General features: G+C 40.4%; 1 protein-coding gene across 4 annotated transcripts; it reads right to left on the bottom strand.

Annotated features, from left to right (window-relative positions):
* Nucleotides 1-8023: 8023 nt before the first annotated feature.
* On the bottom strand, nt 8024-15828 carry LOC124013810 (palmitoyltransferase ZDHHC21-like). 4 transcript variants are annotated; one of them, XM_046328348.1, is made up of 8 exons: nt 15727-15828; nt 14930-15130; nt 14743-14841; nt 14126-14237; nt 13618-13756; nt 12764-12880; nt 11395-11438; nt 8024-11122 (listed from the first exon to the last, which is right to left on the bottom strand). In XM_046328348.1, exons 2-8 carry the CDS (start codon nt 15081-15083, stop codon nt 10978-10980), a joined length of 810 nt encoding a protein of 269 aa, XP_046184304.1. In that variant the 5' UTR covers nt 15084-15130; nt 15727-15828; the 3' UTR covers nt 8024-10977. The 4 variants fall into 4 exon arrangements, with proteins under 4 accessions (XP_046184304.1, XP_046184303.1, XP_046184305.1 ...); XM_046328347.1 differs by having other exon boundaries at nt 15676-15805; XM_046328349.1 differs by having other exon boundaries at nt 14930-15094; nt 15676-15787.
* Between the last annotated feature and the right edge of the window lie 165 nt (nt 15829-15993).

Raw genomic sequence — 15993 nt, 5'->3', positions numbered from 1 at the left:
TGGAGAGACAGTATTGAAGAAGAAACGGCACTTTTAGAACCACCTGCTAATGGAGAGACAGTATTGAAAAAGAACCACCACTTTTAGAACCACCCGTTAATGGAGAGACAGTATCGAAGAAGCAGAAACCCCACTTTTAGAACCACCTGCTAATGGAGAGACAGTATCGAAGAAAAAGAAAACCCACTTTTAGAACCACCTGTTAATGGAGACAGTATTGAGGTAGAAAACCCACTTTTAGAACCACCCGTTAATGGAGACAGTATTGAGGTAGAAAACCCACTTGTAGAACCACCCGTTAATGGAGACAGTATTGAGGTAGAAAACCCACTTTTCGAACCACCCATTAATGGAGACAGTATTGAGGTAGAAAACCCACTTTTAGAACCACCCGTTAATGGAGACGGTATTAAGGTAGAAAACCCACTTTTCGAACCACCCGTTAATGGAGACAGTATTGAGGTAGAAAACCCACTTTTAGAACCACCCGTTAATGGAGACAGTATTGAGGTAGAAAACCCACTTTTCGAACCACCCGTTAATGGAGACAGTATTGAGGTAGAAAACCCACTTTGGTTAGACAGTATTGAGGTAGAAAACCCACTTTTAGAACCACCCATTAATGGAGACAGTATTGATAAAGAACCACCACTTTTAGAACCACCTGTTAATGGAGACAGTATTGAGGTAGAAAATCCACTTTTAGAACCACCCGTTAATGGAGACAGTATTGAGGTAGAAAACCCACTTTTAGAACCACCCGTTAATGGAGACAGTATTGAGGTAGAAAACCCACTTTTAGAGCCACCTGTTAATGGAGACAGTATTGAGGTAGAAAACCCAATTTTAGAACCACCCGTTAATGGAGACAGTATTGAGGTAGAAACCCCACTTTTAGAACCACAGAACCTTTTACTGCACCTCAATGAATGTGATTCAAAGCAACTGGTATCAAGCAAACATTATTTCCTACATAAAAAACAGTTGATTAAATCACACATTTTCTGTCAAGTAGCCATGGCATTTTAAAGTATGCAGGTTTGTGGATAGACTTTTGAACCTCTGACATTCATGCTGGCCATAGAAAGTTCTATGTGGTTGCTCTTATGTGAGAAGGCACAAAATATTTCATTTTTATAGAGATGAGACATGTTGGTTGTTTTGGCTATGATTATCTCTGTTTGAAGATAACTGTGTAAGAATTAATAAAACATTGTTGGAAATATAATGAATGTCCTAAGGCAATTCCAACACACCACTATATGCATATTGTAGATCAATTAAACTGGCAAATACATTTATATGTGTAGTACATGTTTTGGAAGTTTTTTTAGTTTACAAACGGAAATAAAGAGCACATCATAAAATCTATTGGCAAAGTATCACCAGCCGTTTCTATGCCATAATTATATGGCAAGCAGACAGAATGCTGCTCCGCATTTGTCATATAGGCTTGGATTAAACACGACCCACATGGAAACAAGGAGACCTGAAGTTTAAAAAAGACTGTCTGCGATTAATTACCAATTTTAAAAATGTAAAGATGTTTGACAACATGTCTATCACATACTTAATCCTAGTCTAGGTTTGGTGAAATGGAGCAGAGCCATTTGTGGCAGTAATGCCTCCAATCATACTCCTAATAAAGCTCTACACAGACATGGCTGGCATCCTCCACGCTTTAGTTATGTTTATATCAAGCCTATAATTGTTTCCTTTGTTCAGCCAGATGTCCTCTCCTGTACTGGTAACAGGTGGCCCACTTGTTTAATTAGTCCACTTGATGAAGCAGGACCAGAGATTAAGGAAATCATTTAACATGGACTCGAGGTAGAACATTTTCATAACATCTAATTACTTAAAGAAATATGCCATTAGCATCGACCACTCGTGATGGGTAAGATGTAGGCCCATCTTCATTAGTGACTTTGTTTGTTCACTCAGACATACACAACATATGTGGACATGTCTAAGCATGGTTATATAGCATATGTTTCAATATCAATGTTACACCAAAGTTTAACTGGTTCATTTTTAAAATCCACGTCAATATCTGAATACTAATTCGCAAATGGATTTGTCTGGTCCCGTGTGGCTCAGTCGGTAGAGCATGGCTCTTGCAACGCCAGGGTTGTGGGTTTGATTCCCATGGGGGACCAGTACAGAAATGTATGGACTCACTAAATCACTCTGGATAAGAGTGTCTGCTAAATGACGTAAATGTAAAGTCTTATCTTGGGCCCAGACTTTTAAAAAATTTTTGCACTAGGTACAAAGTTTGCACCTGTTATTTCCTAAACTAAACCAAACATTTAGAAATAAACAAAAAGGTAAGATTTAGTCAGAAGAAATAAAACATTAAGGTAAATTGTAATTGTAATGTCACTGGATTAGAGAATAGCCCCACAGTACCCATACACTAAGTATGAAACATTTAACTTTGTACATTTAAAAGACAGAAATTGCCTCAATGTCAGCTTTGCTTGGGGCAACCAAAAGGCACAAGTCATCAGAGTTAGCAGGAACGTGTGCCATACATGTTGCCAGTTTACATCATCTGGAAGACAACAATGGTGGCATAAATTAAATTCACGGATCATGCACACATTATGAACACTTCCATGAGTTGTTTGGACCTGGGGGACAATGGACAATGTAGGAGGACCCACATATTATTTTATTGAATTTCAGGACAACATAGTTACACCATGGTCATCTTACATATGAAGTCATCCAAACAGTGAATAGTCAGTCATAACTACATCACACACCTATAACCACTACATAAATGTGACATAACAGCTCCATAGAGAATTACATGCTCTATTTTTATGTATACTTCATTTAAATAAGCAGGAAGGTCATAATGATGTAGACATTTATTAAGAGATGGAATGTACAGGGGTTAATGGCCAGCCTGTTCTATTGAATGTACAGGGGTTAATGGCCAGAATGTTCTACTGAATGTACAGGGGTTAATGGCCAGAATGTTCTACTGAATGTACAGGGGTTAATGGCCAGCCTGTTCTACTGAATGTACAGGGGTTAATGGCCAGCCTATTCTACTGAATGTACAGGGGTTAATGACCAGAATGTTCTACTGAATGTACAGGGGTTAATGGCCAGCCTGTTCTACTGAATGTACAGGGGTTAATGGCCAGCCTGTTCTACTGAATGTACAGGGGTTAATTGCCAGCCTGTTTTACTGAATGCACAGGGGTTAATGGCCAGCCTGTTCTGAACGTACAGGGGTTAATGGCCAGCCTGTTCTGAACGTACAGGGGTTAATGGCCAGCCTGTTCTACTGAACGTACAGGAGTTAATGACCAGCCTGTTCTACTGAATGTACAGGGGTTAATGGCCAGCCTGTTCTACTGAATGTACAGGGGTTAATGGCCAGCCTGTTCTACTGAACGTACAGGGGTTAATGGCCAGCCTGTTCTACTGAACATACAGGGGTTAATGGCCAGCATGCTCTACTGAACATACAGGGGTTAGTGGCCAGCCTGTTCTACTAAACATACAGGGTTTAGTGGCCAGCCTGTTCTACTGAACATACAGGGGTTAATGGCCAGCCTGTTCTACTGAACATACAGGGGTTAATGGCCAGCCTGTTCTACTGAACATACAGGGGTTAATGGCCAGTCTGTTCTACTGAATGTACAGGGGTTAATGGCCAGCCTGTTCTACTGAATGTACAGGGGTTAATGGCCAGCCTGTTCTACTGAATGTACAGGGGTTAATGGCCAGCCTGTTCTACTGAATGTACAGGGGTTAATGGCCAGCCTGTTCTACTGAACATACAGGTGTTAATGGCCAGCCTGTTCTACTAAACATACAGGGGTTAATGGCCAGCCTGTTCTACTGAACATACAGGGGTTAATGGCCAGTCTGTTCTACTGGATGTACAGGGGTTAATGGCCAGCCTGTTCTACTGAATGTACAGGGGTTAATGGCCAGCCTGTTCTACTGAATGTACAGGGGTTAATGGCCAGCCTGTTCTACTGAATGTACAGGGGTTAATGGCCAGCCTGTTCTACTGAATGTACAGGGGTTAATGGCCAGCCTGTTCTACTGAACATACAGGGGTTAATGGCCAGCCTGTTCTACTGAACATACAGGGGTTAATGGCCAGTCTGTTCTACTGGATGTACAGGGGTTAATGGCCAGTCTGTTCTACTGAATGTACAGGGGTTAATGGCCAGTCTGTTCTACTGAATGTTCAGGGGTTAATGGCCAGCCTGTTCTACTGAATGTACAGGGGTTAATGGCCAGCCTGTTTTACTGAACGTATAGGGGTTAATGGCAGGGAGAGGGCATTATCGCCAGCAGAGACTGGAAACACATTGTGTGACCAAGACGAGAGGTCTGTTAAGTTTATCCTTCCTCAAAGTTTCTGGGTGTGCAGGCTTTTGCTCCAACCCTATTCCAACACCTGATTGGGTAAGTGATTAGTAGAACCAGGTGTGTTTTAGCAGGGTTGGAGTGAAAGCCTGCACACCCAGTAGCTCTCCAGGAGGAGCAGTCGACCACCCCTGCTGTACAGAAATGATCACGTAAGAAACAACAATAAAACCCATTTCAGGACTTTGTTACACCATTTATTTAATACAAGATAACTCTTGGCAGCATTTATATTCCCCATGTTTAAAACATATGGTCAAATAAAATTTATATATAATAACCCAGATAAATTCATATTCAACATTTGTACATTAACTTCACATTATTTCTCTCCTTACATGTTCCCAAGATATATGAACTGAACAATACATTTAAAAAAATGTTGATAATAAAAGGCCACTCTAAAATGTGCAGTTTTGTCACAAAACACAAAGATGTCTCAAGTTTTCAGGGAGCGTGCAATTGGTATGCTGACTGCGGGAATGTCCACCAGAGCTGTTGCCAAAGAACTGAATGTTAATTTCTCTAAAGAATTTGGCAGTACGTCCAACCAGCCTCACAACCGCAGATCATGTGTAACCACGCGAGCCCTGTATCTCCACATCAGGCTTATTCACCTGCGGGATTGTCTGAGACCAGTCAACTGGACAGCTGATGAAACTGAGGAGCATTTCTGTCTGTAATAAAGCCCTTTTGTGGGGAAAACTAATTCTGATTGGTTGGGCCTGGCTCCCAAGTGGGTGGCCCTATACCCTCCCAGGCTTACCCTTGGCTGCGCCCCGGCCCAGTCATGTGAAATCCATAGATTAGGGCCTAATTAATTAACTTCAATTGACTGATTTCCTTATATGAACTGTAACTCAGTAAAATCGTTGGAATTGTTGCATTTAAATTTTTGTTCAGTAAATGTATTATGAGTGCAATAAACTGTAATGGCGTATAAGGGGCCCATCAACATCTTAGAGACATTTCCTTTAAATAAATATATATATATATATATATTATGTTTCGTATGGAGACATCAGCATTGAGTAGAGTAATTGAGATGGAATTGAATTTAACTGTCTTATTGCAACCTCCTGGGGACAAAAGCTTATTAAGCTTCAAGACTCTATAAATTCTAATCCATCCCCAAGTCTATGGTTTGATGTCCGGTTAGAGTCCAAATCATTACACAACAGTTAGGAATATATAAATGCTATATGCACAACACATGCATTCTCCCTAATTACACCGAAAAAGAAAATGAGAATGAGAATCAAATAGCAAAACGTACGAGTCGGCACAACTTTGGTCCTTCAAGCTGAAATCTCTAACCGTGAGATATTACAGCTTTCTTTTTAAATATAAGAGCAAGAAGAACATAAGAACGTTTATCTTTGAACCTGCGTGACTCATCTAGGCCAATTAAATGAGATTTAAAACTACAACAGACTTAACATGGACTCTCCTTCCTAGTTTGTCCTACATTTTAGTCATTAAGCAAGAGGTACTCTTATCTAGAGCAAGTTATTCAAAGTTGATTCTAATAAAGGTTCAACAAAATCAAATAAAACATTGTAAGTAGATCCATGTCAACGGCAAATGTTAATGCCAATTTCCTTACTAAAATAAAAAGTGCAAAATCCCAACATCAAGGCACATAATGGAGTGCAGTAGTAGGAAGGCCAATGATTACAGCTGTACTGGTACATTACATGACATAGTGCTAGAAGACAACACACCATCACAAGTGATTAAGTTAGGGGGAGGGTTGGGTCAGAATTGGCCCCTACAGTGACTTCAGAAAGTATTCACACCCCTAATTTTCCCACATTTTGTTCTGTTACAGTCTGGTTTTCAAATGGATTACATTTAGATGTTGTGTCACTGGCCTACACACTACACCCCGTAATGTCAAAGTGGAATTCTGTTTCTTGAAATGTTTACAAATGAATTAAAAATAAAAAGCTGAAATGTCTTCAGGCAATAAGTATTCAACCCCTTTGTTATGGCAAGCCTACATACATTCAGGACTAAAAATGTGCTTAACAAGGGACATAAGACGCATGGACTCATTGTGTGTAATAAGTGGTTACATTTTTTTATATTTTTTTTCATTGACTACCTCATCTCTGTAGACCACACATATAATTATCTGTAAGGTCCTATCTGTAAATTCCCTTAGACGAGCAAGTACATTTCAAACACAGATTAAACCACAAAGACCAGTGAGGTTTTCCAATGCCTCACAAAGGGCACGTCTTGGTAGATGGGTAAAAAAATATATAATTATTCAGACATTGAGCATGATGAAGTTATTAATTACACTTTGGGTGGTGTATCAATACACCCAGTCACTACAAAGATACAGGCGTCCTTCCTAACTCAGTTGCCGGAGATGAAGGAAACCGCAGGGGATTTCACCAAGAGGCAAATGGTGACTTTAAAACAGTTACAGAGTTTAATGGCTATGATGGCAGAAAAATGAGGATGGATCAACAACATTGTAGTTACGTCACAATATTAAACTAATTGACAGAGTGAAAAGAAGGAAGCCCGTACAGAATAAAACATATTCCAAAACATGCATCATGTTTTAACAAGGCACTAAAGTAACAGTGCAAAACATTTGGCAAAGCAATTCACTTTTTGTCCTGAATACAAAGTGTTATGTTTGGGGCAAATCCAATACAACACATTACTGAGAACCAGTATCCATATGTTCAAGCATAAAGGTGACTGCATCATGTTATGGGTATGCTTGTAATGGTTAAGGACTGGGGAGTTTTTCAATATAAAAAATAAATGGGATGGAGCTAAGCACAGGCAAAATCCTAGAGGAAAACCTGGTTCAGTCTGCTTTCCACCAGACACTGGGAGATGAATTCACCTTTTTGCAGGACTATAATCTAAAACACAAGCCCAAATCTACTCTGGAGTTGCTTACCAAGAAAACTGTGAATGTTCCTGAGTGGCTGAGTTACAGTTTTGACTTAAATCTGCATGAAAATCTATGGCAAGAACTGAAAATGGTTGTCAAGCAATGATCAATAACTAATTTGACAGAGCTTAAAGAATTCAGAAAATAATAAAATGGGCAAATGTTGTAGAATCAAGGTGTGGAAAGCTCTACGAGACTTACCCAGAAAGACTCACAGCTGTAACCACTGCCAAAGGTGATTCTAACATGTATTGACTCAGGGGGTTGAATACTTATCTAAGCAAAATATTACAGTTTTATTATTATTTTCTATTATATATCTTTTTATTTTTAACAAATGGTATAATTTCTCCCCCACTTTGACAGAGTATTTTGTGTAGATCGTTGACAAAAAAAAGACAATTAAATAAATTTGAATCCCACAACAAAATGTAGAAAAAGTCGAGGGGTGTGATACTTTCTGAAGGCACTGTACATGGAGAACAGCAGGGGACTCGGCACTGAGCCCTGAGGGACATAGTGAGGATACAGATCCTCACAAAAGGTCCTTGTTAGACGCCAAAGTAGGTTGGTGATTCTGTAAGCAACGGTTGATGTAGTGTTAACAAATATTTTTTTTAAATACATCTATGGTTCAAGACAGTTGTTGGTAGAACTCCTACTGGTGATGTGCGATGCATTGACAGATACTTCAAGTGTAAACAAAAAACATGTACTTTGTATTAATGCAACATTAACATTCCCCTTATACTATATATGATGCATCCTATATGATGAAGAAAGTATGCAAAAGTATACAAATCATACAAATCAACACAATACCAACCAGGAAATTAAAATTAAAGACAATATTGTTATAAAAAATAAAGTATTCAGTGTCCACTACCATTTAAGAACAATCAAGGAAACTACAAATATGACAGACAATTGACTGCAGCTGTACTCACAATTAACATGAAAACAATAAGATACTAACATAAACAGTGTTCTGAGACTCCGTTAACCTAATGAGTCCCACCGTAATGCCGGGGCGTTTTGGACTACTAGACCCTTTTAAACATAGTGTGTTTGAGCTACAGACTTCTGGGGTTCACCACTGGTTTAATCTATTTCTTCCGCATCCGTAGATCCCATTAGTCTGTGTGATTAACAGGGGCTGACTAGAGCTGTGTTGTGAGACAAGGGCGGATACCGGAGGGGGCACGGACCGGTTCTTTTTGCAAAAATGAGTACAAATGATTTGAGCTATAAAAACTATTGAAAGCTGCCTATGAAAAGCCGAAACTTTTACGAACATGCACGTGTAAAATATTTTGCTCTGTGTTGCCCACATGCTACACAAGTCGTTAGAAGCTAAGGGGTTCTTCTACATAGAAGATCATAGGAAATACCAGGACATAGTGTCTATACTACTGTAACAAGCTCATAGTTGCTATCAAACTCCAAAGAGTTGTCACTGACGAGTTGGATATTAATTTCCCAGTGAGCAAACCATTTCTGCACTTAACAGCGTTCATATGAATTCATTTTTAACAGCTTTTTGCTTTGGCTGACTTTTTTTTGTTGGTTTTTGACAATTGTCAATAAAACTCATGAATGCAACTATTTATGTCAAATTGTTTTGCGTTCTACTTGTAGCCCTGATAACATAAGGGCTGTACATGCAGATACATTTAAATCACATTTTTGCTGGGTTCTCAAGACTGGGTTAATTAAGTCACACTAGGTTCAGAAAAGTCAAAGTTAGTATCATACCTTTAAATGATCAAAAGTAATCGACTCAACATCATTAAAACATGTACATAATAACAAAATAAAACTTGAGTAGAAAAATAAAGTGGAATGTGTACAAAGAAATGCACAGAGGTACAGTATATCAGTGCATATTTAGTAGTAGTAGGAGGAGGATTTATGAACAATGTTACAACCAAGTGTACAACAGCAAATAAACAGAAATACAACTATTTGCTATACCCTGAAATTAATGTTGATACGGTTCATTGTGACGTTGTGACATTTTTAGTCTTAGTCTGTGGTCATTGGTAAGGTTAAATCATTTGGCCTTAGGCAGTGTGGAGGTTTGAAAAAGCAACAAGCAAAAACATTTTTTAAATGGATGAACAAAGACTGTGATGTCTGTCTAATTGATGGTAATGAAAGTGGGAGATAAAGACACGGTCACCACTGTTGATGCAAAATACGTCATGGTTGGTTGTTAAAGCCCTGTAGCTCGATACGTAATTAGCTCTCTATCAACCGATTTTGTAAGGTACAGTATGTGAATAGTGCACACATTTGTACTTTTCTATTTATTTGTACTATATAATAAATAAAATATACACCATTTAGCAGACACCTAATCCAAAGGTACTATGTGTGCATACATTTTACGTACAGGTGTCCTGGGAATTGTACTCACTATCCTGGCATTGCAAGTGTCATGCTCTACCAACTGAACTACAGAAACAAACAGTGCAACTGAGTTGCAACGGCTAAGAAAGTCAACTACCAACTTTGACAGTAAGATATTTGGGTAACGCTTTACTTGAACCCTGTCATAAGGCCTGCATAACACAGTCATAAGGCCTGCGTAACAGTCATAAGGCCTGCATAACACAGTCATAAGGCTGACATTATAGATATTATTAGGCGTCATGCTAGTTTATGGCAAAATGATGCATGACAGACAGTCATGTTGCAAGCAACGGTCTCCTTCATTGCCGGTCTCTACCATATATCTGTGGCATGGGCACAACGTTGGGTTTTAGAAGTGGGGGGGACATTATTATTATTATATATATTTTTTTAATCAAGTCTGATAAACACTCCAAACAACCAACCCGACCGCCCGGAGGCATCGCACGGTCCTAAAACCCACCGTTCCCTCGTTTTGTATCATATTCCAATTATAAAATGGGGGGGGAAATGCAACTTCAGAATGTGTCGGGGGTGGTATGCCCCCCCCGTCCCCAGTGGAAGTTGCAACCCTGATCTGTGGTACACTAAAACTTGTGTTTCAGTGCATAATATATTAATAGTAGAACCATATTATAACTTTATTGAGCCAGGTGAGTAAATTCTCCTTCAAACCCTTCATAAAAAGGTTTATGGAGCAACTATCAAAGATGCGACACATAATGCGTTTCATGGCAACTTTAAGTTTGCCTTCTGTACTAGGCATTATAACATTGTTCAAATCAGGTGTTACTAGTGGCACTTCTTTTTGGTAGGAGCATCATAACACATTCTTTAAAAAATATGGATAAAAAAGTCAAGCAAAGGAACTCTTTTACAATATCATTATGGAATGCAGCTCAATCATGAAACTACTCTTTCTTATAGCAATCCACAAACCAATATGTCCACCACTTGATATCAACTTCTAAGTACAAGGGAGGGCATTAGGTTGCACTTGGTCAAATGTCTTTCGACTGTCGAGGAGTTTGTGACTCAGTTCAAGCACTTTCAATGTGATTCCTATAGGAAAAGACGAAAAGGTATCCACTGGCCAACCAATACTACTAATCAGCTTAGGTGGCACAAAACAGGGAGGCGAAGGCAGGTGGGGGGGCGCTGAGTGTGCATAGAGTATTCTCTGTCGGAGATGGCAGCCTGCCGTCTGGACTGAAGTGGGACAGAGCTCCACTTATCTACACGTGACTGCGGAAGTGGTGGGGAAAGGTCAGTGGTTGCCTGCTCCTCAACGGGATGAACCACAGGATTTTCCAGGTAGTGCCAAACACCTCGGCCAGAGTCCGCTGCCAGGATTTCTTTGACCCACCACCAGACCCGACTCTGTGAAAGAGAAAATAATGTGCACAGGTGTGCGCACAGATCTCAAGTCTGAATGGGCCCAAAATGGAAAAACAGAGGTACCAACACTGAATCTTGTGGAACACCAAATTCAACTTAATGGTACTGCAATGACTTGTCAACTAGCTGGACAAATTGTGTCCAATCAGATAAGTAAAATCGGAACCTGAAGAGGCTGTCCACAGAGCCCGGCAAATTATTTTCTTGTCCCTTGTATCAAAGGCAGCACAAAGGAACAAACCTATGCTACTTACATTTCATTTGAGAAGTGAGACATTTTCTCAATGGTGGTGGTGTCCTGTTAGACGTAACACAAGAGGAACATAGTTTAAACATGGATAGATTTCACATCCTTGAGTAGGGTGGCTAAGAGCGTTGGGCCAGTGACCAAAAGGTTGCTGATTCAAATCCCAGAGCCGACTAGGTGAAAAATCTGCCGATGTGCCCTTGAACAAGGAACTTAACACTAATTGCTCCTGTAAGTCGCTCTGGATAAGAGTGTCCGCTAAAATTACTAAAATGTAGTTTGCATGATCACAGACTGTCCTGGAATATATATTTGCATGTGTACTAATTAGCCAGGTAAATCTCCTCAAATGGACTCCTTACACACAAAGCGCGACACCAAACAGATAACACACCACATGCTAATTAGGAGACATTAATGCACCCGCCCACCCGTGCTGTGAGGCCCAGGTTTCCAAATTAAGTTGTTTTCTGAAAAGGACATTTCTACGTGTTTAATCAACAAGAAAATAGCCTAACTAGCACATGACTATCCATAGTTATTGTCAATTGTTAACATGCTGTTATCATCTTAACATATTCCTGAAAGGTTGTTTTTCTCTGTGAACAACAAACAACTGATCAACAGCCTGCAATTCCCTTCCTTACCCTAGGATTTGTTGTCTGAAAATAACCTATGGCTTCTGGTGGCATGCACCCATACATTGAGACCTGGACGTGTAGGGATTTGGCCAATCACCAAATCTGTTACTAAGCTTGTTCATGGGTCTGTGCAACAAGACAAGTACGAAACTAACTAGGCCTTCCAGGCCCCAATCCCTTAATGTCATCAAGTAGAAAAGGTCTGTGTGGCTACGAGAAGGACCCATGTTTACCCAGAGGGACAGTAATAGAAATAAAGACTTAGCAGTCCAGATAAGACGGTTTTACGCAGCTGGGCTCACATGTAAGCTGTTAAGTCTATTACACCTTGGTGCTGGTGCATTACATCCTGTCAATCCACTCACAGAGGTTAAAGGCGAGGGCTCATCTGGTAAAGAGTCACGACAGTCAAGGACACGGTAAAGTTCACAAACACATCCTAATATTCCCACTACTCCAGTAACAATAGCTAAGAATCTGGATTGAGTAGCATACCCAGGGAATGGAATTGAGGCAGATTGGCATACGTCGGAATTAGAACAGAACTAGGTTGCATGAAATTGGCAGTGTAAACAGTGCATAACATGCTACTTGGATTACGTAACAAATACGTTGATATTTACTTGACTACAATTTTCTGACCACAATCTCCAACAAGAGACAGTAGGAAGAGTAGCTGCTGCTTCTGCAAAAGCGAATGGAGATCCACATAAGCAGGAGAGAGATTTGACTCACTGTCAGGATGCCAGCCATCTGAGTATAGAAGAGGCTGCTCATGCCTCCCATCATCACCAGACCCATGATCGCAGACACGCGTATCAGGGCGAGCTCATGACGTGCCATGAATGCCTCCTGTGAGAGTACAACCAGAAGAAGCCAAAGTCAACTTGACAGCACCATGGACATACTCCCATATTCCTTTCACACATTCAGCGTACTGCCTATCTACACCTCCTACTCTGCATGTAAAGACATGGGCTTACAAACCTTGCGAGTCTCATCGCTGCATATTCTTTGCTCAGAAGCTTGCATAATCCCAAGAAAACAGCACATGGTTGTCTGAGACGAGGCCATTTCTGTTGCATATCTACCCGGTCCAGTCAAACGGGACCTTCCCTACTCTCACTGACACATATTACTACAGCCCTATGCCTGTCCTACTTTGTGAGACTGCTCAATGCTGCTTAACTGTGAAAAAGCTTTTATGAAATCTGAAATACCAGTAAATATGTTTTATTTATTTGCTTATGTATTATTTATTTGCCTACGTAGGCCTGTGTATGCTGCAATTCAGCTTTTAGCTGCAAATGTGTACATGTACATCTCTATTAAAATGTTAATCATCAAGGCATAGAAGGGAGAGTGGCTTTAGGGGTCTGGCAGGCAGTTATCTGTAAGAGCTTGATTACACACTTTCCAAGGAAATATGGAAAATCTTGAATTGAATTAGAAAGTCATCCAAATCGTTGATGATGAAATTCTTCCTTGTGATTGCTATTACAAAAAAATTATAATCATGAAACCAAGCTGTCACGTAATGTTCTTTCTAGTTTAGCGTTAAAGCGCTCACTTTTCATTCTTGACTTTACCTGGTCCAATGTGGTCAAGGGCTGGAAATAATAGAACTGGCAGAAGTCTAGAGCCAGGGTGAACAAACTGAGGACCTGTGTGTAAAAACAGAGTTGCAAGAAGAGCCAGTGGTTGTCCTCCCCTACACAATTATTGATCCTGCCAGGAGACAAGAGGGAGAAAAATACATTTTACAGGACTGCTCAAATGCCTAGGTTACAAGCTAGGCAAATATCAAGCACATTTTCCCAAGAAGATAAACAGATATATAAGGCCTAAACCATTCAATGAACTGTCTATCAATTTTTTTAAATATGTGGCAATCCTGGGGGTGCTGCTAGAGAAGAGAGGTAGCGCTAACAACTGTGCAGTTGTCCCCCTCTCTTGGCCGGTTCAGTAAAAGACACCCTGACAATATCCCCGCCAGCTCTTTAAATGCAACATAAAATTCTAAATGTCCCACCCAGAACGAGCTGTCTTGTTTAGCTGAATGTCCTATGGGAGTGATAGAAGTTTCTTAAGCCTTACCATGGACAGTGGTGGTCCATTCTACGTACACAATGGCCACAACGACTGCAGTGGTGGGACCTTTTTGGTCTCCTCGTGTTGCACTTGGTACACATTTCCCACTGCTCTCGCTCTGAAACAAAGTAACCATGTCAAAATCTATACTTTTGCCATGACCCAGGCAACAAACCTCATATAAGTGGACCTTTTCCCCGAGTATACAAAACAGTAAGGACGTCTTCCTAATATTGAGTTACACCCCCCGTCCCCAGATGTCCTTTGGGTGGTGGGCCATTCTTGATACACACAGGAAACCCAGCAGCTTTGCAGTCCTAAAACATAAAGTTATTGCACCTACTACCATACCCCATTCAAAGACACAATAATTTGCCTTGCCAATTCACCCTTTCAATGGCACACACACAATCCATGTCTCAATTGCCTCAAGCCTTTAAAATCCTTCTTTAACCTGTCTTCTCCCCTTCATCTACACTGATTGAGGAGGACATCAATGAGGGATCATCACTTTCACCTGGCCAGTCTGTGTCATGGACAGAGAAGGTGTTCCCAATGTTTTGTACACCCAGTTTATATTATATATCAGTATTTGTGACAGAGGCTGTGGAATGTCAAATTACCTGAGTGAGGGATTTGGGGGTCGGGTGGGAGTCGGCCAGGATCGGCTGTAGAAGCTCTAAAAAGTGCACCCATACAGAGGGCTGATACAAAGTAGTAACCTAGGAGGAGAGGTACAGGATGACTACAGCAGAAGTCATTGATGAAGCAGACCTAACTAAACACCTGGTCTGTGGGATTAATACTCACTGACAACCAAGGCCCAAGGGATATTCCCCTCATAGAAATGGGGCAGTAGCACCAACTTGGGGACGAAGAAGGAGTTGTAGAGCCAGATGGCGAAAACCATACTGGTGCAGAACCAGCCCATGGGGTCCATCACAAAGTGCAGCCGAAGCTTCATGGCTCCTGTCACTTTGGGACACAGATGGACAATGTGTCATAACCTCCCTGGAAAAAAAGATAGCTAAATTAGAGCTTATGATCAGAGTTAATCAATAGGTTAGGTTGCACCTGTTAAGGCTGTTCTCAATAACCATTAAGTTTACAGTCAATTCTATCTCACTTTCTCATACACTTCTTCTGACTTTTATCTGAGGTGTGTACAGGAGTTATTATGATAGGGTACACACACCTCCACAACACGTCTCATTAGATACACACACCCACAACTACACAAGTTAAACATTCTGATTGTACCTTACATACTGACACTTTAGTAACTAGCTACATATTTTCTAAAAGTAGATCATGTCAAGCAGCCAGGTAGATACTAGAATGTAGAAACATTAAACATGTTAGCTATCTACTGTACCTTGCTAGCTAGCTATTCTGACAGGTAGCTAACGAGTTAGCTAGCTAACTAGCTGGGCTTGGCCTTCCTAGAAATTTAACTTGATTTGTAAATAACTAATGTCAGACCTGGTGATAACTAGTTAGCATAGCATAAACCGCTCAAAATGTAGATATCACATTACTTTAGTTACTCCACCTACCTATCAAGCTGGGGATGTGTATTGCTAAACTTCAGAGGGATACCCACTTACAATCGCTCTTTTTTCCATGAGCACAACAGTTCAGTTATTTAGTGGCTACTTCCGTGGAGGTGCAGCAACACTGTGATGAATGACATGCCGTCAAAAATAGGAGTTCTGCTGCCACCTATTGGATTTGCGTTCGAACTTTTTTGGAGATATATTTTTTTGCCAGCCCAAAAACATTATTATGGCAGTGCTATTTCTATTCGTAAAAATTATATTCAAACGTCAAAAGCCGAAAATATATATATCATTTCATAAGCTAAATGTAATTGA

The sequence above is a fragment of the Oncorhynchus gorbuscha genome, linkage group LG25 (genome assembly GCF_021184085.1).
Source record: "Oncorhynchus gorbuscha isolate QuinsamMale2020 ecotype Even-year linkage group LG25, OgorEven_v1.0, whole genome shotgun sequence".
NCBI lineage: Eukaryota > Metazoa > Chordata > Actinopteri > Salmoniformes > Salmonidae > Oncorhynchus > Oncorhynchus gorbuscha.
The sequence above is the reverse complement of the archived record's forward strand: the minus strand, read 5'-3'. Positions and strand labels throughout refer to the sequence as shown.

Bases quoted from the DNA above. Each gene is read 5' to 3' on its own strand.
- LOC124013810 (XM_046328348.1), bottom strand. From the start codon at position 15,083: ATGAAGCTTCGGCTGCACTTTGTGATGGACCCCATGGGCTGGTTCTGC. The intron at 13,757-14,125 runs GTAAGGCTTAAG...GTCTCCTGGCAG, and splicing joins ATGGACCACCACTGTCCATG to GATCAATAATTGTGTAGGGG. The intron at 11,439-12,763 runs GTGAGTCAAATC...TACGTCTAACAG, and splicing joins AGATGGCTGGCATCCTGACA to GACACCACCACCATTGAGAA.